Below are 24,752 nucleotides of genomic sequence, written 5' to 3'. Positions count from 1 at the left end.
ATGTGTGGAACAAGTCAACAATCTGTTTGTAAGTACCTACAAGGAGATGCACTGCGGCTAACAAGGATTTGTACCATATAAAGTCACAGTCTGATTTAATTTTGCAACACAATAGATCCTGTGTACAGGAAAGACACAGATGACATTTGTTTCAACTTTAGGAGAGGCCACCACTTACTGTTGATCCTCAGGTAGAGCATAAGATCTAGGTAAGATGGGCTAAAATTGGCAAAACCTGTCCTAATGCCAGTACCCAGAGCTGCCAGCACAGAGGGCTGTGTTGCCTGTAACACACATGGTTCACAGCTACTGGAGCCACTGGAGCCAGCGCTCCTGCTGAGCTTGGACACTGGGACAGATGGGAAGGCTGCAGGTGTCCAGAAAGGTAGAATGGGAATTTAAACCATGCAGCAAAGTCATGGCTCAGGGGATCCAGACTGGGATGGGCTTCATCCCAAGGACATGAGGAACACCACAGCTAAGAAAGATCTGTGCTGACCAGGATGGGGGTGAGGAGCTCAGAGCTCCCTAGATCAGAAGCTGTGGAATCAGGATGCAGGAGTAGGGGACAGCAGGGGGGCTTTGCCCTAAGATGGCCCTGCACAGTCAGCATTAGGCATTCCACATCACAGAAACAGCCAGTGAATCTAAGGGTAGCATTTTCCCTCTGGGAAAGCTTTTAAGCTGCTGTGATTGCCACTCCTGCAGCCAGCAGCACTGCCATGCAGCCCCTCTTCTCCTCGGCTCTGCAAGGAAGGCACTTCTCTTCCTTTTTGCCTGGGATAAAAATAATCCTCTTGCGTCAGCTCCATCACCATGAACATTTTATTCATCTTCAATTCCTTCCTTTCTCTCATTTAAACAATTCCCCATTGAGCCCATCAAATTAATTTGAGCAACGACCATTATTTGGCCAGCCTGCTGGTGCAGGTGTCTCCTTTTCTTTCAGAGGAGGCTGGTGGATGGCATGAGTGTGCTTGGCATGGGCTGGGAGCAGCACAGGCTGATCAGCTCAGCGCAGTGACACAGAGGTTTAGCAGGGGCAAAAGGCTCTATAAATCTCTGCATCCAGAGTCAAGCAGGCAAAGTCTGCAAACAAGGGACATTTTGCAGCCGTGTGTTTGGGATGTATTTTACAGCCTTATAGGCACACTTGCCCTCTCTGTCTCTCCTGGCAGCTTCAGCACTTTTCAGCCCAGGCTGGCTGTTTGGGGAAGGCTGTGTCAGCCTCTGGCAGCAGCCTGGGAGGAGTTACTGGGATATGCCACATCTCAAGCTGTTCCTCTGGCCCTTGTAGCCACAATCCTTCCACTCCAGGCCATGTCAAATTTCCTGACTTTGTTGCTGCAACAGATGCCAAAGGCTCTCCAAGGGGTGACAATGCACAGGAATAAGATACGCAACATCACAAGCAACAAAAAGCTCGAAGAAGAGTAAAAGCCCATTTTCTGTGAGCTCTGCACTTGCTTGTGGCACTGGCACTGCTCAGGTCAGTGGAGCAATGCAAAAAAACCACAGCTGGGCCAGGCCATGAAGACCTGGGTCATCATGGTCATTCCTGCTGAGCAAATCCTGTCCCTTCATCCAGCTTTCTTCTGGTGATGGACAATGCAGGGAGATGGGAGGCCTCAGAAAGTACTGGGCCTTGGTGGGACAGGGTTCTCCACCACCACACCCCAACATCAGCTCCTCTGCTGAGGTATGAGTGTGTCAGATGTATTCCCAAAGCACTCAGGGGGGGCATAAGGAGAAGAAGGGCTGTGGGGAAGCAGATCCATGATGGCTGAGCATGGAAAGGCAGGCAGCATCCCAAACAGCCTGCTTCACTGGTGCTGCCAAGGGCATGCTTTGAGAGCAGCCTGTTCCCATGGGGCTTTGGCTGGTGTGAGCTCACTCTGCCTTTGTGCTGGGACTGTCATTCACCTACAGAAGTGGTGGTTTCTACGGATCTCCCAGTTTTCTGGAAAGGATTTAAATCATGTGCACAGAAAGGAACACACAGAGGGTAGCTAAAGAAAGAAACAGGGAAGAGAGGCAAGCCAAGCTGCCTGAGGGGCTGGGAAGTGCCTCTCCTGCCATCACGCTGAGCTGTGCCCACTTCTCTGTGCCAAACAGCTCTCTGTGAGGTGTGGGAGAAAGCAGAGAACTTCAGCTCTGAGGAGCTGTGGAAGCTGAACAGACACAGGCAATCTCAAAACGAAAGCTTTCTGAGGATGTAAATCAGGACTCCTTATTCTCATGCATTAGGCATTTCCCAGGGCAGGAAGTGATGGGTTCCTCTGACAGCAGAGGAGTGATGCCCAGGCTGCCAGGAGGACGCCAAAGCATAGACACCATCTGTCCATGAGGAAGTGAATGCAAAGCCTTCACACAAAGCAGTTCTTTTGGCAACATAACCACACCAGCGTGGAGAAATGCAAAGAAAGGAGTAAAAAAAAGGCACCACCAAAACTGTTCCAATCCAGATTTCAGTTACTCCTGGCTACCCAAAAAATAGCAAATTCAATGGAAAGGCACCAGATTTATTTCAGGAGAGGGACATTAGCTCAGTGACTGGATTATTATTGGTCACAAAAACTAATCTTTCCCTAGATCCCTAGCAATGCAGTGAGCAGCCTTGCACCACTTTCAAATGCAGGCCAACCTTTTGTTATGCAGATCTTCAAAGAGGAAAAGTAAGTCAAAACCCAGCCCATGTGCTGTTTCCCCCAGACAGCAACCTCAGCATCTCGTAGGATAAAGCTCTCACTTTAGAAATAATTTATAAGCACTATTGAATTTTCCTAAATCGGGACCTTCTCCTGCTCCAATTGACAATGTTACCATTTCACATACTAAACATGCTTCATCCAAAACACTGAGAATTGACTTTAGCTTAAAATAACCTGTAAATACGATGATGTCTCTCCACCAACTGCCAAAGGAGAGGTCAAAGAAAGTGGCATTACACAACAAAAACAAGATTAGAGCCACGTGGCCAGGAACAATAAAAAGAAGAAAACCCTCAGTTCTTTGACCTTGGGTTTCACCAATCCCACAGTTACCCAGAGCCCTTTTCTCCTTTCATATACTCCAATGCAAGCCAGCAGTTGTTTCACTGATTATAATTTAAAAAATGGTTTAATGAAAGAAGAGTCAAGCCTCCTGATGGTCTGTTTGGGTTAGCTCTCCTTGCAGTGCTGTTGTCTAAGTCTGCCAAAACTTTGCTCAGAATCCAGAACTCTTTGTATCTCTAATGTGACACAATGAGACATCTCAATTTGTGCTACAGATCTATCCACTCTCCTAGTGGACATTCCATAATGAATATGCCCAGGACATCCAGACAGATATCCAAAGGCTTCAAATTCTGGTCAAGAAGGATGAGAAACTGCTGAAACAGCTCTCCACTGCTGCACCGCCCCATGATATTATCTTGGGCTTGCAATCCCCAAACAGAAGCTATTCCAGTGGTGGATAATGGAGAAGGATCCTGGGAGGCTGTGGATCTCTCCATAGCGATGTGTTTCTCCAGGCAGTGCAGGAAGCGTGCTTTTGCCAGCTCATGTCAATATTCCTCTCAGTAGATGTGAATTTACAATTGTGAGTCACAGTTCTGCATAGCAGAATGGCCAGAGGACTAAGCAATGCTGCACATGCGCTGGCAAGCTCCACACATGGCCTCTTGCTGGCCTCAGTGTGTGCTAGGGCCAGCACTATGGCTGTCTCAGCCATCCTACTCCAACGCAGGCTCAGAGCAGCCCCTCCCTACTGATGTGCCCCTGCACTGTTCATAAGGGCCTTCTGGGTTTCCTTCCACCACCAAGGTCAATACTGGGGCATAGCCACCCTCCCAGCTCATCCTTCTCCCCTGTATTCTGTCAGCCTTTCTTCTGGATCAGAGCCCGTGCCTGAAGTACCATCCATGCAGAGATCAGGCTGTTGCCTTTCTCTCTGCAGCAACAGTTTGTGCGAGCCTAGCCTAGATGGAAGGTTACAGCACAGGATGCCAGAGAAGGGTGAAAAGCAGGAAAGCACAGATACTTAGGACTCAGTAGACTGGGTTTACATGCTGCTTTAATAAGCCAGACATGGGCTATCCAGGCAGAGGGGAAAGCACGACCACTGTAACTAAGGTACCTCACAGCAGTGTTCTCCTGAGGTCTGTAGGGTTTACAGTCGTTCTGAGATAATTCGGATTTCATCTGCAGCGCTAGTTCTGGGTGAAGAGACAGTCTGAGCTCTCTTACCCCAGCAGGGGAAGAGCTGAGAAAGAGCCAGGACCTCTCCTCTGCAGGTTGAAGTCCTATTCCAGCCCAGGTGAGTGCAGAAAGTGCAGTGAGGCCACTGGGAAAGCACATCATTTGCTGCTGCCCTCCAGACATCATCTGCAAACCTCTGCTCTGCCCAGATACATATAAACCTCAATGGGCAGGTGCTGCTTGTGGTTGGTCACCAAGAATTCTCCTAATCCAAGATAGTGACTTAAAGGAGAGCCCTGACTCTCTCCTTGGCAGCAACATGCAGGAACAGTGCACATGTAGCTCATGGTCATAGCACCCGAGTGTTTCACAGCTACCATAGAACTAGGGCACTCCTGCAGCATCCTGAGCCACCAGAAAATGAAGGTTTTAGGGCAGTGAACTCCAGAGTTAAAGCAAACTAGTGCTTGCTTACTGCTGAGATGTTGTGCATCACAGCCTAAATCATCTGTCCTTAGATGAACTATGCAGGCAATACAGACAGCTGTGAAAGGGCAGATGTAGGGTTTCACAAGTCCCTGGATCCACCTCGCAGTGCTCACCTGCTCCCCTAGCAGTGCACAGAGCAGCTATCTGCAACCAGCCCAAATAACACGGGGAGGACTGAAAGGAAATCAAAAAGCTTTGACAAACCTCAGAGGAAGAAAAGACATCAAGCTGCAGGTCAGTTTTCATGAGATTCAAGCTTATTTGCATGTGCCTCCTTATCAGGGGGCCAAGCTGCATCCAGAGGCAACAGCTCTGATGCAGGCAAGACTCAGCAGCGCTTTGTGCCGAATTCCTCCAGCACTGCTTGTGCTCAGTGCTTTTGGGTCACTGCGCAATTAGCCAGCCCTGAAGAGACACAAGGAAATCCTGCCATCGCTCAAGCTGCACAGAAGTGACTGTGTGAATCTCAATGACAAAGCAGCATTTGCATGAAAACAGCAGGACTGGGAATAGCACCACTAAGTACGAAACTCCTGAAACATTTGGAAAGGAAAGGTGAGTGGTTTTCTCTAAAATGGAATGATAATGCTTCAGAGCTGTTGAAATAATAACTTTGGAGACAGAATGTGCTTTCTTCAGAGCTACAGCACTCACTAGTCCAGCACTGATGTAACCTTGGAAAGTGCATCTAATCTGAGGCTTCTGTAAACACAAACTAGTCCCACAAGCAGATGGGTTGCACATCCTGGGACAGAAGGAGGGAGTACAGGTTTCTCTCCCTGTGCTGGTCGGGTTCATCCGCAGCAGATGCTGCAACACCCCCTGCAGCAACCAGGAGCAGCATCACTGCAGCCAGCATTGGACTCACACACGTGCCTGCAAGTACAGAGGCTGAAATAATCATCCTAGATAATCCAGCATAAATACCCAAGACAAGCACCAGACCAAGAGGCTGAATGCCTCTCTGGCTGTAAGCCTGGCCACTGTCCAAGAAATTTCATTTAGCCTCAGCAAATGCAGTTTTACACCCTTTCTTTGACTTGCTTTCTTGTCTTCTTCCACTCTGCCATGCTCTCCCAACATTTCTGAAAACACTTTCTGTTTTTTTATTCCCTCGTGTTTGCCTTTGGACATGATGGGTTGTACTAGGCTATTTCAGCTGTGTTTTTTAAAAACAAACCTAAGCCCATAAGCAGCTACATTCTTCTGGCTGTGATGACAAAATGCTTTAATTTCTTTTCAGGAATGAAACTCGAAAGGCTTACTAATTAAACAGCTCTGCCAGCAATGCTTCCCTCGGGTGAACTCAACCACCAAGGTCGTTATAAATTAGGAACTATATTTTATTAGTTAAACAACTCTGCTGTAATATCTAAGGAGCACTTAGAGTCCAAAAGTGGCCTGGATGACAGCAAAGAGCCACTTATTCCTGGTGCTGCATCATAAAATGCTGCAAGCACTTCTGCCCCACCTCTGTGCTCTCAACAGAAGGATCCAAATCAGCTTGGGCAGCAGTATATCTGTTGTCACGAGCCTTCTGCCCAAGCAGGGGTGGATGCTTAGGGAGCTGGGTGCTTGGCATATACAGCACAAGGCCATGCTGGTGGCAGTTTGAATGCAAACTTCAATTTTGCAATGACTGCTAGCTCCTCTCTCTGCTTGTGGTTGCTCTTCCCACAGGGTTTGTGCTCAGCCATTTCCCTCCCCAGCTTCCATGCTCTCCAGGCTCTTGGAGCTGATACTTAGCAGTTCCCTGATATTTAATGTGTTCCCCAAGGCTCGTATGATCTAAGGACACAAGAGTGATAGGCATAGAAAGCCTCTACCAGGCTCACAACCCAGGAAAATACAGCTTGCTACCTTAAGGCATGGAGAAGTCCCTGCCCTAGAGACCTCAGCTTGTGGGGAGGACTCCAGGCCCCAGATTAATGGAGTGAGGATGTAGGATGCTTGCTCTGCTTGGCACAAGACTCTGTGCCCAGTGTGTGCACAGATGTGCCCTCAGCACAGCCTGGTAGGTGGCAGAGTCCCTGTCCCTGGCTTTCTCTCAACATCAAGGGTAACTGCTCCTGTGTGCCACTAAAGGAATTGGGAGGCCGAAGCTCACAGGGAGTTTCAGGCATTTTTGAAGCTGTTTGACTCTCTGTCTTGGTGAAAGTCACTTCTAAAAATGCTACCTGAGTGCTTTCAAAAAGTTCCCTTGTTGGCTTTTTCTGCCAAGTGCTCACAAACTGGGCTATGATATTGCTGCTGACAGCAAAACTTGGACTATTAAATAACACTTCTTAAAGATCCCAAAGCGTTTTACAAACACAAGCTAATTAAGCCACATATCAAGCTAGGAAATTATTTTTTGAGCTCTTGAGCCTCCCCTTATATCTCAAGAATGTGAACAAAAGAAGGAACTAAAGCCTGATGAGAACCCAAGAGTCCTGACTCTCCCCATTTCCAGTAACCCATCACACTACTAATCAGGCAAACCAAAATACATTCAAAGATGCTGAAATCCCACTGGGATGAAGTTAGCCCAGCGTCTCCCAGGGAGCCCTATCCTGGAAGCCCAGCAGCAGCCAAGCAGTGCACAGCACGTGGAGCAGACAGCACCATGTCTATTTTTAGGGAAAGAAAGAGAGTTAGGAATGACATGTGGCTATTAAGAGCTCTCCCTACAAAAGGTGATTAGTCTGCTAGTCATACCTGTCAAAAGCTGCTATCCCAGATGTGTGGGATGCTGGCAGAGATGCTTCACAGGCAAACCCCTGTGACATTGAAACAGAGAGGCTGTGGGATGTGGATGAGTCCCATTGACACACTGAGCTCTGCAAGATCATTCCACCTCTGAAGGAGACAGCAGACACAAGCCAGGCAGCTGAGTTAGCAGGTGCTGCAGCTGATTTGAAAGCCACAGCCCCCAGGAACACCATCTCCAGTTCCTTCTGGTTTTGAGGTAGGTTTCGCTATAGGGCTCTGCAGGGATTTGGCCAATGGCAACCTGAGGGGCATTAAAAAAAAAGTGTGGCCAGTAGGTGAGTGAGGCCTCACCTGGACTATTGTGTCCAGTTCTGGGCTCCCTGTACAAAAAAGATGGGCATCTCCTGGAAAGAGTTGAGTGGAGGGCCACAAAGATGATAAAGGGCCTGGAGCATCTCTCTTACAAGGAAAGGCTGAGTGAACTGAGTTTGTTCAGCCTTGAAAAAAGGAAGACTGAGAGGGAATCTGATCAATGTCTCTAAGTATCTAAGGTGTGGGAGGCAAAGGGACAAGGCCAGACTCCTTTCAGCGATGCATGGCGATAGGACCAGGGGAAACAGCCACAAACTGAAGCACAGAAAGTTCTGCACAAATGTGCACAAGAACTTCTTCATGGTAAGGGTGATGGAGCACTGGAACAGGCTGCCCAGGGCGTTGTGAAGTCTCCTTCTCTGGAGATATTCAAGACCCGCCTGTATGCCTACCTGTGCAAACTGGTCTAGAGAGCCTGCTTTGGCAAGGGGATTGCATTAGATGATCTCCAGAGGTCCATTTCAGCCCCTATATTTCTGTGATTCTGTGATTCCGTGATCAGGCACTGGAGAGTCTGGACTGGGGAATCCAGATGTTCACCGAGGTGCAAACAGGTCTGTCTTCCTGCATGAGACAGTAGGGATGCAAGGGCTCCTTCACATCTGTCTAGACTCTCTTTTTTAAGAGATTTTAAGGATATACGGATTTTCTGCTCCTGTAACTCTGGTGACTCCCACAAAAGAGGAAGAAGTTAAGATATTTTAGGGAGGAAAGCTGACAGCACAAGGTAAGGGTTTAAAGAGCACACTGATTTGATCTTCAAAGGGACTGGGATCAATGCTTTTAAAGTACATCTGGATCCCCATGGCGAGGTGACACTTGTGCAACTATAGCTAGAGGTTTGCATGATGCACGTGGAGCTGGTACAGCAATGAGGAGGACAGGAGATGCAGCGGATGGCACTGCTTGCTCTGCCAGGACTTCACTTACCTCTTTCAAATCACCTTTTTGCAATAGCTAACACTCCTCACCATAGTGCTGTGGGCACCATCGTCTGGCGACAAAGGATGGGCCTGGCAACCCTGCTCACTTGTCCATTTGCAATCCATCACCACCACTCTGCTTCCACCCTGTATGACATCTGCTTTAATTTCTCTTCACTCTCTGAGAAGAGCTGGCTGTAGCCAGGGGAGTTGCACACATCACCAGCCATGCCTGAACATCCCTGCTTTTTCTCCACATGTGGAGGAAATATTTAATTCAGTGTTCAGTGTCCTTTCAAACCAAACCAAGAAATGGAAGATAGATAGCTTAATAACATGAGAGCAACAAAGTCCATTTCCATCCCATTATGTTGCTTGGGATATGGTACCTATAGGTTAAGGTCAGCAGTAAGTGATTGTGCCACCTGTGAGCTCAGCTTTCTCAAGCAATTTGCCTCTGTGGAAAGTTTGCAAAAGAAGAGAATTTAAGAGTTAGTGACATTTATGCCTGTGTGGAGGGCTGCTGCTGGCCACAAGGAGTGGAGAAGACATTCAGATTTATTCTGACCCATGGCAAAGTATTGCTGGGTGCTTCTCACCCCATAGCTAAATATGTGGTGGTGGGCAGCCACATCTGTGTCTGTAAACCATCTCCATTGGTGAGCCCTATGAAACCAGGGCCAGTGGTAGACAGAGTGCTCACCCACATCAGGAAGGACTCATAAATCAGCTTGTCCCCAGTCAAGTTGGTAGCAGCCCTGAGAGACTGGGTTATCTCAGATTGTAGTTTTGATAGAAATACAGAAGCGTGGACCTTATGAGACACTCTCCTCCACAGCTCCATCACTTTTAAATAGACTGCCATGTTGTTCAGTTCTCTATGCTCTCTCAGCACAAGGAGGTTTGTATTTCCAGTGGTGTCTAGAAGAAAGGACTTTTTAAAAATCAGTCAGAATGTTCTGGACTGACACTGGGGTGATTTGTTTCTGGCCAAAGACCTCACCTTACACAGCTGACTGGTAGAATATATAAAACCTTTGGAGGTATATAAATAAAAAATGATCATCCTGAGATATTGCTTTTTTGGATCAGTTCTAAAAAGCTGGAAACTGAAGAAGTTCTATTAAGCAAGGGACAAGTGGCTATGAGAATTACATGGGGTCAGAAATGATGCTGCATTTGCAGCAATACAGTCTGTGACTGGAGGAAACCCAGAACGTCTAATAAAGGAACTGTGTGGGAGATCTTCAGCATACTGCAAGACTGGCACTCATGGCTGGGTGGGAAAAGGGGCTCTGCCAACTCATACAAGCATCTCATTGCTATCTCTTAGGACTAGGATCCCAAGACACCTTGCTAAATAAAGATAGCACTTGCTCATTTACAGGAGGGGGGACATAATGGTCAGGGCACAGGCTTTGATGATCCAAAAGAGGAAGACAGGCAGCACGGGCTCTGCAGGAGGTCTCAGGGAGGAGCTGATATCAGCTCTACTCAAGTTTCCAGGAGTTTTGCAAACAAAACCCAAAGCTCGGAAAAGATAGGATGTTTGGGAAACCTATGAAGAACAGAGAACAGCGAAGGCATGAAGAGACCTGCTGTGGTTTGGTCCCTCAGCTGTACCTACCTTGGGCATCTTGCGCAGATTGGGGGAGAGCTTCAGGCAGGTAACCTGGCCTCGCTCATCTCCGATGATGACAACAGGGTGCACGGGGTTAAACTGGATATGGGTTATTTTATTTTTCTTCTTGGCCACCACTACTTGGGTGCAGAGAGCTTCATACTTATTAATGTTCAGATCAAACACATGGGCCTGGGAAGAAAATAAAAAAAGACAACACAGAAGAGATTAGTTGGGCAAGAAGAAGCCTCAGCAGAAGAATCGTGCCTGAAGAAATCACAGAAAGAAAAGGTTCTAGGGAAAGGTAACTTCAGCACACAATTAGCATCTGACTTCAGAAGCTTCATAATCTTGTAAGCAATCTATGTCCAGAAGCTGCCTGCTGCTTCTGAGGGACCATCCCCTTACTTCAGGAACGCATGGGGTAAGGACCCATTCTCTGATGTTGGGGCAAGCTCTTCTCAAGGCTCCAGCTGATCTGGACTGGAGACAGCTCAAATCTGGCATTGCTAGCCCACAGGTCCTAACCTCCCTTCCCAGTGCTGCAAGCAATGACTCAACCAGGTGTGAAACCACAGTCTAACACAGACTGACTCACAAAGTGGGAAATGCTGTCAGAAATATTGATTACCCTTTATTGCAGACCTTTCTAATATCTCCAGCTTAATAATAACAATTAAGAGTCAGATCAGCAATTAATAGGGAAATAATGTGAACATGGCCAGTAAGATTCAGGATGTACCTTGGGATGAAGCACAGGCAAATGCTGCAAAGCGCAGGATAGCATGAGGGCAGCAGCCTGTTCCAGACCAGATGCTGTAGATGCTGTGCCAGCACGGCACTCCCATGGCACTTAAAGTCAAGGGCTGGGCAAGTGAGAAAGTCGAACAAGGAGGGTGAGAGACCTCTAGCATGGACCCCAGAGCTATGGCACTGAAAACTGCATGACAGAGAATGTTTCAGCATGACTCTGGTGGAAACAGTGGAACATACTCAAGAGAATATGTTAACATTGTCTCCCGATAATTGCAATTAGCTCCTGTCAGTGCTACAGCCTGCAAAGGCTAATAAAACATGATGCTCCTCACCAGCGCTGAAGGACTCTCCAGCATGCTGGGCTCCCACCTCGAATCCACTGTGCAGACTTCCAGCTTTATTTTTCTTTCCCCTTTATTACCTTCAGAAAAACTAAGGAAGAACAAGTACAGTGGGAATATGGGAGAAATTAGAATTGAACTTTATCTACATCTACTGCCAGCTGTGTCTTGTTTACCAGCAGCTAGGAGTCAGGTGACATGTGCTGTTTCAACACTGTGCCAGGCTCACAATTTCAATCTAGGAATTATATGAAATCTGACAGCAGTATCCTATAAAAGCCTTTTCCAAAGAGCATGAAGGATTGTGTATCAAATCATTATGTGTAGTTTCTCATCATGCACAACCAAGTTGGTGAATTTTATCTGGATCTGTGTAAAGCAAAGAGGTCCCAGGACACAGATCCCAGGCGATCTCAAACACCACTGTGTCTCTAGAGCTCATTTGTGATGTCCTTGTCCTGGGCTGGGGAATCAAGCAAAGATTTCATAGCTGCAAAAAATATGACAAGGAGGAACACCCCCAAAATTGAAGTAAGACTTTTCTGGACAGGGAAGAGCTTGGGAAGTGCACAAGCTTCTCATGTGTTTTAGAGAAATCCACAGCAGTTTGTAATTCAAGGAGGGGATTCAAAGCATCAGACACAGATAAAAATCTGCAGTTTATAGAGACTTTCCCTTTCCCCCATCATCGAGAAAACAGATTGGGAAAAAATTATTTCACTAAAATTTCAGATGCCAGTACTGAATTCTGAATCTAGACCAAAAACTTGAGGTTCCACACTCCGGCCAAAGTAATCCCAATTTCCAGCTCTAGGCATAAAAAGTTTATGTCCTGGCTTGCATTCTGCTGTCTTCCTATCTCTGAAAAGAAGCAAGCTCTCTCTTAAGTGCATCAACTCCACATGACCCACACACACCAAAGGTTTAATTGCTTGCCTTCACAGAATACATATTTATTAATTTAAGGGCATGATTCACTTCTCCCACCAATGACAGAAGCTCAGTACTTAGTAACCTGAGAGCCCAGGAAATGTCCATTGCTAGAGGAGCACCAATTAATCCAGATTTAAAACAGGCAGCATAGAATTAATGGCCAGGCTTCATTTCAGCAACAAGATCTGTTTTACAGGGCTGTCAAAGTATCACACCTGCACAACATAGCCAGAAGCACACGGTAGCAAGGATGGCATGGTCTGAAGGCTCTGTTTTGGAATGCTGGGCAACGTAAATTACTCTGGGTGAAGCTGTTTTTCTAAAATGCCACTGACAGCCCAGACATGCAGAATGCCTAGGACAAGAACTCAAAACTGTGAGCAGCGTGGAGAAGGTCAAAAGCAAGCAAGTTTATGAATGTTCCTACTATAAAACTCTTCTTTTATGAGCTTCTAAACAAATGGGCTTGTTTTCTTTCGCCAAGGGAATCATGGAAAAGAACAAACAATTCCAGTTCTCCAGTTGGAAGTATCAGCTTCGTATCAGCTGGCAGACTCTACAGATGGAGGGGTGGGCCACAGGCATTAGGAAGGACTTCAGAGGTTTGATGACAGGCACTCTGAGGGGAGGGGAAAATGGGGTCAGACCAACTCAGTTATCGATGCCTTGGGAGTATCCTGAAAGGGTACACACAACACTTGAGGCAGCCTCATGGTGCCATAGAGCAACAGAGCTGACAGTGACCAGCACTGGCTGCAGACTGGCATGGGGTTTGGGGAAAGACTTTCTGCCCTAAGAAGACTGAAACCCCGCAGCTGTCCTTGAGGTTCTTAATGCCAGCTGCTGGGATCATGGGATTAAAGATATGGAGACAGCTCCAGCTGCATCTCCCATCCCAGAGAGTCACCAGCAGCACACAGCACCTTTCCATCACTCCAGTGACCTCCAGTGACCTTCACCTCTCCAGACGTAGCTGACCACTGACCTCCAAAGACAGCCTCTCATGTTTCACAAGATGAGCCCTCTCTGGGTGCACAACACAGGTAGGCGCCACTTCAGCCTGCATGTGACTCCAGCATCAGACCCATAGTGGCAGAGTTGCCACACACACGTAGACACACACACGCAGGTGCAAATTGCTCTGATGAGGGTCAATATTTGCACAACTTTCCAACACGGCAGACAAATGCATTTCCATGCTTACTGACATGATGATGTTGCATCATCATGGACCCCTATGAGCTGTTTCTACCCATCCAGTTTTCCTCACTCAGTGCCATAGCAGCACCCAAGCTTGTACCTCCAGCAAAGCAGTAAGGCAGTAATGCTTCACAGAATGTGAAACTTCACATTTCAGTGAATCCATGGAGAAAACAGTGATTTGCTTCTGGTCCTCAAAGCAGAAAGTATAACTTTCTTGCTTTTTTCTGATACTTTCTGCGTATCCTGCAGGAGCAAACCACAGGTCTGTAGGGGCGACAACCTGGCTGCCTGTAGACCACAGGAGGCATCGTCATTCATGCTAACAAGCACTGAGAAAATGGGAAAGGGCATTTCAGTTCTCTTGCTATAGATTGCTTAGGAACAATATGTGGCCACTTCCCTAGAAGAGCATAAATCAGACCCTGAGAACAAGAAACCTGTGGAGAGGTACAGAGAGAGGTAAAGGAAATCTGAAAATTGCTGTAATGGGAGAGAGCAAGAATCCCCATCTGCAGTCCCCAGCCTAGCTGCAGAGAAGAAAGCACTAGTTAGTAACTAGCAACTCCAACAGCCCTTTTATTTATGGTCCTTGTAAAACTGTGCACCCACCCCAAAGAAACAGGAGAACAATTACCACACTCCGAATGAAGCCCGATGTGTTCAGCTAGGCAGTTCCTCACAGCGTGGGGATTTATGAGCTGGTTTCAACAGCTGCCAGAGGAAACCTGGACTCACAGCCCCAGAGAGCCTGACACTGATGGTAGATGTGCTAGGCAAATGTTCAAAGCAAACTTCCCCTAGACGGAAGGGAAAAGCCTCTGGTAGGTCAGCAGCCCCTGAAGAGAAGCACTGAAGTTAAGCAGACTCCCAGTTATTTCTGAGATGGGATTGGGGGAATCCTGAAACCTCTGTCACATGCTTTTAATCAATAAAAATGTTTCTTTTAATTATGATCAAGGTAACAGCAGAGCCTCCATGCTTGATGTATTGGCAATAATGGCTATCACTGCTGTGTTAGTGTTGCAGAAAATATTTAACACAAATGAGCTGCTTTGATGCCTGACTTTCAGACAGCTGGAGAAGAAATCCAGCTCAGTCACATCCAGAATCATGCAAATACATCCCACAACCAATGGCTCCCCACTGAGACTCTGCATGGCCACTCTGCAAGCTTGGCACAGCGTAAATCCAAGGCTATTGCTATAGCTCCAGCATCAAACCATGTTCTCAATTTCAAAGACTTCATGTCTCCCTGCTCACTCTGCAAACTATACCTTTAACCCAAAGGCCAGCCCAAGCTCCCACAGCCAGCAGCTGTAGCAGCTTCAAGGTGATCCACATCCCTATGCTCTCACCCAGCTGTCATCCACTGTCCTACAGCACAGCAGCCTACTCAACTTTTGTGACCTATGAAGATGGGAGCCCACAACCTACCCAGACCTTTACTGCATGCCTCAAACAGAAGCTGTCCTTTTCTCCTGAATTTACAAGGCCTCATACCCCACCAGTGGCCAGAACAATGCCAGTGTGCTCAAAAACAAGCTGGTATCAACCAAAACCCATGCTAGGGGAAACTGTACGTATGTAAGAGCACAGCAGATGTACCTGGTAACTTGGCAACAAAGAACAAAATTGGTGCAAGAGCAAAAGGCGAGGGATGATTTAATATCATGCTGCATATCACGCTGCCCTTTACCTGTTGACATCTCTTTCACTGCTTGACTTTAACTGTCTGTGTGATGGATTTCCCTAATTTCCTTGACTGAATCATGATACCTCACCCATTGGCAAACGCCACAGATGACTTGTTTCAAATTCTCAAGTCCCATATTTAACAAGTTGGCAGGTGACCCCCAACCCTTGCACTGGAACTTCCTAAAGGCACTGCGCTGGCAGAGCAGGCCCTGTACCAGACCTACAGATACATTCTAGGACTGGGCCCAGCTCTGTTACACCAATCTGTGTGCTAGCTTTGAGCTCAGGAAGATGAGCAGGCATCCATGAAATCTACTGCTTGGTCTGGATAGGTTCACCATCCAGGGCTGGCTGCACACCCTGGACTGCAGGAGAACACCAAGCACATTCCCCAGGTCTGCAGTATCTCAGCGCTGCAGCATCTCTGCATGCTGCTCTGGGGTGCACAATAGTAAGAAGAGAAGTTCTGTACCACCTGGCTTAACACAGGGCTGGAGGGGAGAGCTTCTCTTCAGGGTTTCATCTCTCTTCTCTTGTTCATTCACTAAGAACTGGGTCATTCCTGATTTGACATGGTAGGAAAACAACCTCAGCTGATTTGACTCAGCTCCCACAAGGCAGCAGGAAACCAAAGCTTCAGCATGTGGAAGAGCTGTTATTCATTCAGACAGGCTGAGGACCATTTAACCTCCTCTGAAAACCCTGTCACATTGTTTTACAAGAAAGTGCTCATGTATCTGAGCTAATTTTCCTGTCAGTCAGCACTTCCTGCCAACCAGCTCTGCTCTGGCAGTCTCAGTGATTATGATAATCTGCGTGTCTTGGTCCTGCACACTCCCGAATGCTGTTATCTGGTGCTAAATAGCTGACGCATCATACACCAGAGCTGGTTGCACTTCAGTTTGGTCTAATAAGATTTTCTTATGTTGCCAATGACTCTTTTAATTTTTCCTCTCTAACATTAATAGCATGCATTGGAATGAATCAGAGATTGAGCTAGTATTTCTCAGACCTCCTCACAAAGCCTCCTTTTGCTGCCTGGTATTATACTAAATTTAATTTGTTACTTTTCAGATTGCTTCTGAAAGGTGAAAGCCAAAGAGAGAAACTAATCTGCATTGAACTTGTGTGATGCCAGCGTGGCAGAAGCAGTCGGTACCTCCATGCTGTGCTGCCATCCCTGCTCTAACAGAAGAGATGTCCAGCACATCCAGTCTGAACCTCACTGGTGCTCCTGGGGTGGGTGCCCCTAGCATATCCCAGGGACTGAGCTGGAAGCACAGCTGTGGTGTTGGCAGGAGCATGGTGGTGCAGCCAGTCCCAGCCTTATGGTCCTGCTGCTTCCCAGTTAGTGCTCATTTAATATTGCACATTTGGTTTGTGTCTTTATTGAATTTCATCTCACTGACTGCAAACTGCTGCTGAGGCTGTTGAGCTCATTTACAGTTTCAGTTCTGGCACTAAAGCACTTTTAAGTCTCATCCGCTTAGTTCTACCATAATTGTTGCTGGTTTCAGCTCCAGTCCCAGTCCTCGCACAGACTGCTGAGGATGATTTCCACCGTGCCCCATCCATCTTCTCACCTTTCCTTATGGATTTGTGTTCCTGAAGCCACCCTCTATAGATGTTTTGTACCAGGGCTGTTACTCTCAAAAACTGTATTAGATCAGTTTTACATGATATGGCCTTACAAAAGCCTTTCTAGACTGGTTGCTCTTTGACCAAGAAGTGCTTACAAATATACCATTTAGTATCTTTCTGCATAGTGTATTTACGCTGCCTAATCTTTCCTGTACTGTCATGCTCTTGAAGACTGGGCAGAAAGTCTTTCTTTCAGTCCTCAAACACTTCCCTACTCTGATATCCCATCTCAGATAGCTGGTGAAGAACTGAGAGGCTGTTTCAACCAGCTCCTTACTGGTTACTGGGCAATGCCACATGAATACATACCAGTTGTGCCAGCACCCCTGCTGCATTCCTACAGTGACCCACAGCCCAGCCCCTGGTGTCAGGATGAGACTGCCTCTTCTTAGATCAGGATCAGGCTCCATCCCTTCCCATGTCCTGGCTCCTGGGTATGCCCCAAACAGTAGGCACTGGTTGCTGGAGTGGGTGAGAAGACAGGCAATGGTGCAAGCACAGGCAGCACAGAGTCTGATGGGGTATGCAGTCCCTGCTGTCTGCCACTGTCTGCCCTGTGGCAGGCCAGCAAAGCTATTCATAAGACAGATATTGAACTGCCATGGCTGGGAGACTGGCATTTAAAAAGAACGAGCACAGATTTCAGATTGTTGTAAAATGCCAAACAATAAACATTAAGGCTCATGAGCTGCTGCCTCTGTACAGGAGGATGGGGCATACAGATGATGGGGTCTTGGTGGCCTTAATGCCAACCGTCGCCACTTGCAAATTCAAACCTAAGTGAGGGGTCATTCTTAGTGGCTGCTGATAGCAAAGAGTAGAAAAGCATCTATAAGCAGCTTTCTAAACTCTCTCAGATACTCCTGATAGGCTCAATAAGCAAAGTCATGCAAAGTCAAACAGGTTAATCAAAGATATCTTTGGAGATGCTGCCCAAGGCATTTGTCCCTACACATACATTCATACAAGCAGAAAAGAGCAAACTTGGTTCCTGTGAGGCTGAATGAACTAGTTAGTCTCAGCGGGTGGGTTTTGTTTAAATACTGTATTTTATAACCTGAAAGAGCAATAGCTACAGTAATGAAAAATTGGCCTGGGAGCATCTGAATAAAAAACAATCCATGCAAAAAAAAACCACCACTGATGAAAGAGGTTTAAATCCATCAGTTTGTTTTTTCACCAAAAATAACCATTGTGCTCACAGAACTGCCTCACCAGTGACACAGTTGCTATGGGACATGAGGCAGTGAGCAGATATGTCCTGAGCTGCCTGATGCATCTGCAGGTCTGGAGCCCACTAGTGCACCCCATGATAGCACGGGAGCTGCAGCAGGATAGAGGTGAGGAAATCAGACCCTGTACAAACACAGCAAAGCCTTCTGGACTTAGAGCAATTGCAGGGGAGAGAACTCCTATTGCAAAGAGAACGTGCTGGCTGGAGAAAGAGAAGCAAGTGCAGCCTGGTTGGCACAGAGTAAGAGGAAGGCAGCATTAATCCTACGGACTCTGCCCATCTACCTCACTTAGCTTTGTCATGTCACCAGCCCTTGTTCTAAAGCAGACAGGAGTCTGCCCATCCATCCACATCAATCTTAAAGATTCAGCAGGGAATAAGAAAGAGCCTTTTATGTTTTGTGGTGGAAGAAAATGAACGGTTTTACTGGAAAACAACCACTTCGCTGTGAATGCAATTTAGAAGCCATTTTAAGAAAGTCTGTACCCGCTTCAGCCTGCTCAGAGGTCCTTCTTGCATGATGAGAAAGATCTGTACTCACTATTTTCACACCCTGGTGATTGTTCAGGCCTACAGACATAGTGGAGGCCATGCAAGGCTTAGGTAGACTACTACAGAAGCACAGGAGGAAAGACATGGACATGGCAGGGAAAGACATCTGCAGCCATTGGGAGTTCACAGCCCTCATTTTCTTGGGCAAAAGCATTGACAAATGCCGAGAGGTCTGCCAGTATGCCTGATTCATGTTCAATAAGGTGAGGCAGGAGAAGGTCCAACACACCCAAAGAAATACCAGCGTACCTGAAATGTTAGGCAAGGCTCTTATTTGCAAAGTCACACAAGTTTTAAAGACAGAGAGATTGGTTTTTGTTTCAAGTCAAAGTTAAATAGGCAGAAAGTCTCGGTGAATTGTTCCATAAACACACACACAGCAGTGCTTGACAAGTGTTTTTCTCCTAACTGGGAAATGATGGCTATCAAGATGACATGCATTTCTTCAGCATCTTACCCTGTACATGAGACACGACAGAAACCTGGTCTTCAAACAGTTGCTCAGTAAAATCTGTTTATATCATCAGGATAGGGTATACTATTTTTCTGAGAAGCATAAGGTGTTAGTTTCCTGAAGGTTTGGGTCATCTCAAGGATTTCATATCTTGAAAGTGAATAGCTTCAGTAATGGGGGAAGGGCCACGGAGCATATGTCTGAGTGGCTTTCTCTGCAGAGCGCACACTCAGATGACATTTATCTTGAAGCTATCAATATTTACTAAGAATAACTGTAACATCATCCTCCCCTTGCTGTATTAGTCATGAAGGACACAAACCACAAAAACAGAAGAGCAAATGGACTTGTACTTAGTACATACCTTCTGTTGTAAAAGCCCTGGGATCCTCCTTCTCACATGAAGATGTAGTGTATCAGGGTTAGAAGATAATTCAGGCTATAAGAGACTCCCAGAAGCCTCTAGTCCAACCTTCTGAGATCATATGTGGCTGTTCAGGGCTCTGCCCAACCTGGTCTTTAAGAACTCTGTGCACAGAGACGACAGACCCTCTTTGAGTAAGATGCTGCACTGCTTGACTGCCTTCATGATGAAAAGGTTTTTCCTTACACCCAGTCCAAAGCACTCGTTTCAACTCATTCCAACTGTTGTCACAGAGTCAGAATGGTTTGGGTTGCAAGGGACCTTAAACACCATCCAGTTCCAACTCCTCTGCTATAGGCATGGACATTGTCTACTACATCAAGATGTACAGTGGCCCATCCAGCCAGTCCTTGAACATCTCTAGGGATGGGGCATCCACAGTTTCTCCAGGCAGCCTATTCCAATCTTTTCAAGAGTCATCCTTTCATGTGCTGCCCTGAAGAACCTGGCTCTAACTTCCTGATGACCTACTTATAGGCACTGACAGTTTGCTGTTAGGTATCTGCAAAGTCATCCCTTTTCCAGACTGACCAAACCCAGCTTGACAGCACCATTAGTCATTCCACAAGGTGGCTGTGGCCTCTAGCCTGGGATCCAGACATTTAGGAACACTTGCAACAGGAGTCTCCGGCTTTTTTAACAGGCATAACAACTCTTGGATCAATTTAGAAGGAGAAAACATGAGTGAGCCAGACTCGGAGTTCTGTGCCACGGCTGTTGCACAACACAACCTGCCAACATCATTTCCTTTCTCAAGGAAAGGAAGTAAAGAATCCTGAGAGAGAAATTTCAGGTCTGAGTCCTGCTTTTATATGTTTTGATATTTATTTCTGCTTTAAGTGTTACTTTGAGGCCCAAACCAAGATCCCAAATAAAAATCCAGCTGAATGCCACAGGGACTGAATCCCACTCCCACCCATTTCCCTGTCTTGTATCCTAACAATAAGATGGACAGCATCGCTAGATCTCTTGCTCCCTAAATGTAGGAGTTAGGCATCCAAATCCACCTCCACAGTACTTTACTATTTCCAAAGCAGGCCTCACATCTCAGCTATTCTTATTATTTCATGTCAGGATTCTACCATTTACAACCTAAAGCCATGGAAACAAGGTGTTATCTAACCTCATTTTATTTCATTGCTAATCATACTGATATTTGCACCCAAGTCCCTGCAGGAGACAGCCCGGAGGGGCCACAGAGCTGCAGGCAGCCAACTATGCTGCAGGACTCATGTTCAGAAATAACAGGTATCTCCACCTGCCTGCGTTAGGAAACACTGTGGAGTCTTCAAGGAATATCCTGTCATCTGAAACACAATCACAGTACAGAACTGCATCAGACTTAGCAAACTGACTAAAACCAAAGCCAAATGCTCACTAGCAACCACTCTGAGCTCACCCATACAACCAGCTGACTGTCTACCCTTTTAAAATCAAGCCCCTTATTTAGCTATAGAATTGTGAGCTTCTTTTCAGGCAGTGTTGGCACAGATGTGCATGTCTCAGTTTACTTTATTTCAATTTTCATCGCAAGCCATTTATGCTCACTCTGAAATAAAACGGCCATCAGGCAGAGCAGGACACTAAGGAAATTATCCAGAACATGACAAACAGGAGCATTTACTGTCCACTGCACCAGCTGCAGAATGTGCTCACTTGGTTATTTATGAAGAGGTGGTGCTGTCTGAAGCAGACGCCCAGCTGCCAACACATAGAATTTAATATAATGCTTCAGATATTTACAGCTTTTATTAAATATGCACCTCTTGGAGTCATGTGTATCAGGAGATTGTTAGAACAATTTCCAAGTCAGTCTAATCAACAGGGAGGCCAATACAAACATTCTGGACACATCAGCTTGAGTAAAGAAATGTGTTTTTCAAAATATAATCAACATCCCTATAAGAACGAAATGAGGGCCTGATCCCACCTCCAGGCAACCTTCAGGTACTGCAGGTATAATTATATGTGGATGCAAAATTAGAGGCTGTTTCTGAGCAGGAGGCCTTTAATATTTTATTTCCTGGCTGCATGTCCTGTAGTTTTCTATATCCTGTTAATGTATATGTTTTCCCCAGCATTAGTAGAGCCTGTCCTTTGCAAAGTGCTGAGTTACTCCCAAAGAGTGAGTTCCACTACAAAGTGGAATACCCTCCAGAATGAAAAGGTTGTAAACAACCACTTCTACTGAAGATCTAACAGATCTTGTTTGAAACAGAAGCTAAACCATATCTCAGACCTATCTTGCTGGTTAGTGCAGAGGACCAGGATTGCTTTCAGCATCAGTCCCGGCCAGTCTACTGCAACAGCAAAGCAGCTCTTACCTCAATCTTTCCTTCTATATAGCCCGATGATGGGCTCTCCCTGGCTGATGGTCACTTTTGAGAGATTAAAGGCATAGAGCAAAATGAGATCCTACTCCACATAAAATATCCTAGGTGCAGCACTGCCAAACAAGGTAGTTTTCTGTCCCACCCACAGCCCCCAAGAACTCTAGGCTCATAGATAATGCAACTAGTGTGTCTCTGCGGCAACATAATTAGAACCATGACAGCAGTGGCTAAGACAAGAGCTGGGATGGAAACACCTCACTGCACATTTCAAGTCCATAGGAGCTTCTCTGCAATGGGTAAAGCTCTGACAAAGAACCTGGCTCAAGTGAGTAGTGCCCAGGGTGTCTCACTGCCTGCAGACATTTCTTCCTCTTCCCCACAGTTAGATGCCAGGACACAAATAGACTACACGTGTCTCTGCTCTGCTCAGCCCAGCTTTCAATGAACTCTGTCCAGGTTTGGGACTCAGATAAGTATTCTTGTAGGGAACACACTAGGTATATGGGAGAAGGGGAACGCATAAATGGCCCAAGCTATCCTCCCACAGATGGAAAAGCACCAGCACTGCTTTCTTCAGGCTGCGGTAACCTTAGGGAGGCCCAGGTGCACCAGTAAAGTTATCTCCATTGCTTAGTGAGACAAATCCTCAGCCTCAGCCACTGTATCAGTGAAATGAATTTTCTGCTACAATATAAAGGTTAAACTGCAATAAAGCTGCTAATTCAGCGATACGGATATATAAAGGCCATCTTTTTTCTGGAGTAATTTGGCCAAACTGCATAGACTTTCCAATCTACACCAGCAGAACATGCAGCCTGTGGTGACAGAGCAATGTGGTCTTACAGTACAAAAACACTATTGACAGATAGCTACGTGCCCTGGCTACTTGCCAGGCCCAAATTAACCATCTGAGCTACCAGAACGGATGGCTAGGGGCAAAAATATAACTGCCATCATCTCAACATTAGGATTGTTCTAAGTACTTCATTATCAAGTCATTACTCTTGAAGACAGCCTGACAGAGGAGGGAAATGCTGATTTCATTTTATTTAATGGGAACAAAGTTCTGCTGGCTAAGCCTGGGTACATTAGTATAACTGATTTTTTTATTATTTATTTATTCATTCATTTATTTATTTTTGTAACATTTTAAGTATATATTCACTTAATTCTGCTGCTTCCCTGTACCTTGAATCAATGCCTGGGTATCAGCTCATGCTGGAGGTGCTCTTCTCCTGAGCACCATCCATCCATCTCCAGGGAAGCACTCATTAATGAGCTGTTTTCACACAGAGGAAGTTAAATGTTTTTCTCTTGGCATGTACCACTGCAAGCAGTACATCCCCTTTGATGTCATCAGCATGAAGAAGCTGGGACTTGCATGTGCTTGCAACACTCATCTCAGTGCAGAGAGAGCAGCATCAGGAAAGAGTAAATAATGCATGCCTAGCAATATGCATGCTAACAGCAGGAGAACATAGGAAAAACAGTCTGTTCCCAGGCTCCTGTCTATTTTTCCTTTCTAAGAATCACCATCTCTGGGGTACGGTCCCACCAAGAAGGATTCATGCTTATAGAAGAATGGCCATATCCATCTATGAAGGTTTTGTCAAGCTTCACAAGACATGCAGCTGATCTTCGGTATCTGCTAAGAGCTCACCAATTTGTGATTTAACATCAGTTTGCTGCACAGCTGGCCCGGTTGCTTTTGTAAGTGTGGCAAGGCCCGTGGGTAGGAGGAGTAAGAAATGCTGCTGCCTAGGTTTTCTCAGCTCCATTGGACATCCGTGTCCTCTGAAATCAGGTTGATAAAAAATGGAATTAATAGTTTTGGGGCCTCTCTATGGAGCCCAGGCAAGCCTCAGACAAACCAGCTTCAGTCACTGGACTGGAATCCTGCTGGCCAAACCTCAGCTCCCAGATCTGCCTGGCCAGGATTGGGCTGACCTGTCCTCATACTTGGCCTTCATCTCCCTTGACATTTTCTCAGTCTGCTGAGAAAATCAGTCACTCACCTTGCCATCGGTGGTGACTGCTGCAAAGACTGTGGAAGAGTAAGGGGACCAGGCAACATCTCCTACAGCAGCATTCAAGTCATAAATGAACATCGGAGTCCTGTAAAGAGAGATACAGGCTCAGTTAAAAACAGATCACTCTGAAAATGAAACACTGAGATATAACCACTTGGATGTTGCAGCCTGTGTTAAATGCCAGCTTCAGAAATGGGATATGGGCTACTTTCTTACACCAAACACTAGCCAGGGTCTGAGCCAAAGGTATTGCAGAGTTGAACCTCAACCTAATCCCACTGCACTGAGAAGTAAAGAAGCACGTTGCCTTCTTTCTGCAAGTGTTTTGAAAGCTTTTACTGCACACAGTGAGAGGGAGGCTCTGTGCTTAATAATCGTACAAGAAAAAGTGATCTTCCCTCTCTGTACCTCTGACATTGAATATTAAGAGTAGTATTGGCAACAGAAAACATTTGACTCTGACTGATTTACAATGAAATCAGTTTCCTGATTGAAACCACACATTTCTCAACCACTAAACCTGAACTTCAATATGCATTTTAAATGTTCCAATTTTTAAAAAATTTTTGCCTCTATTAGGAGGCATCTAAGCCCCTGAAGCAACGTACCAGCATTTCTCTATGCCACTGCTCTAGAAGAATCACCCTGCCACAGCAAGTCTGAAATGTAGACAGTTCCATGGCAAGGCAGTGAGGTTGTTTGCTTGAGCTGTACTTGGCAGACTTCTGGAGCAATGCTAGACTTCATACGTCATCCTTTAGATTGACTCATCAGCCATCAAGAACAGAGATAAGACAGCAATATCAGCATCTTAGAGTGAAACAGCCTCAGATTTGAGCAGAATCAACACATGCAGATGGATTATCCTGGACCTCACTA

At 46.2% G+C, this 24,752-nt stretch overlaps 1 protein-coding gene across 4 annotated transcripts in view; it reads right to left on the bottom strand.

Annotated features, from left to right (window-relative positions):
• Positions 1 to 24,752, bottom strand: part of DNAI1 (dynein axonemal intermediate chain 1) — a 136,020-nt gene that overhangs the window by 13,573 nt on the left and 97,695 nt on the right. For 2 of the 4 annotated variants that reach the window (XM_048930797.1, XM_048930798.1), the window contains 2 exons: positions 23,859 to 23,958; positions 10,284 to 10,469 (listed from right to left, as the gene is read on the bottom strand). In XM_048930797.1, the coding sequence (XP_048786754.1) occupies positions 10,284 to 10,469; positions 23,859 to 23,958 (286 nt within the window). Of the gene's footprint in view, positions 1 to 10,283; positions 10,470 to 19,575; positions 19,615 to 23,858; positions 23,959 to 24,752 lie in introns of those variants that run through there. The other 2 variants (XM_048930800.1, XM_048930799.1) reach the window with 2 other exon arrangements.

This window comes from Lagopus muta, chromosome Z (genome assembly GCF_023343835.1).
Source record: "Lagopus muta isolate bLagMut1 chromosome Z, bLagMut1 primary, whole genome shotgun sequence".
Taxonomy (NCBI): domain Eukaryota; kingdom Metazoa; phylum Chordata; class Aves; order Galliformes; family Phasianidae; genus Lagopus; species Lagopus muta.
Note: the sequence above shows the minus strand (reverse complement) of the source record. Positions and strands in the feature narration are given on the sequence as shown.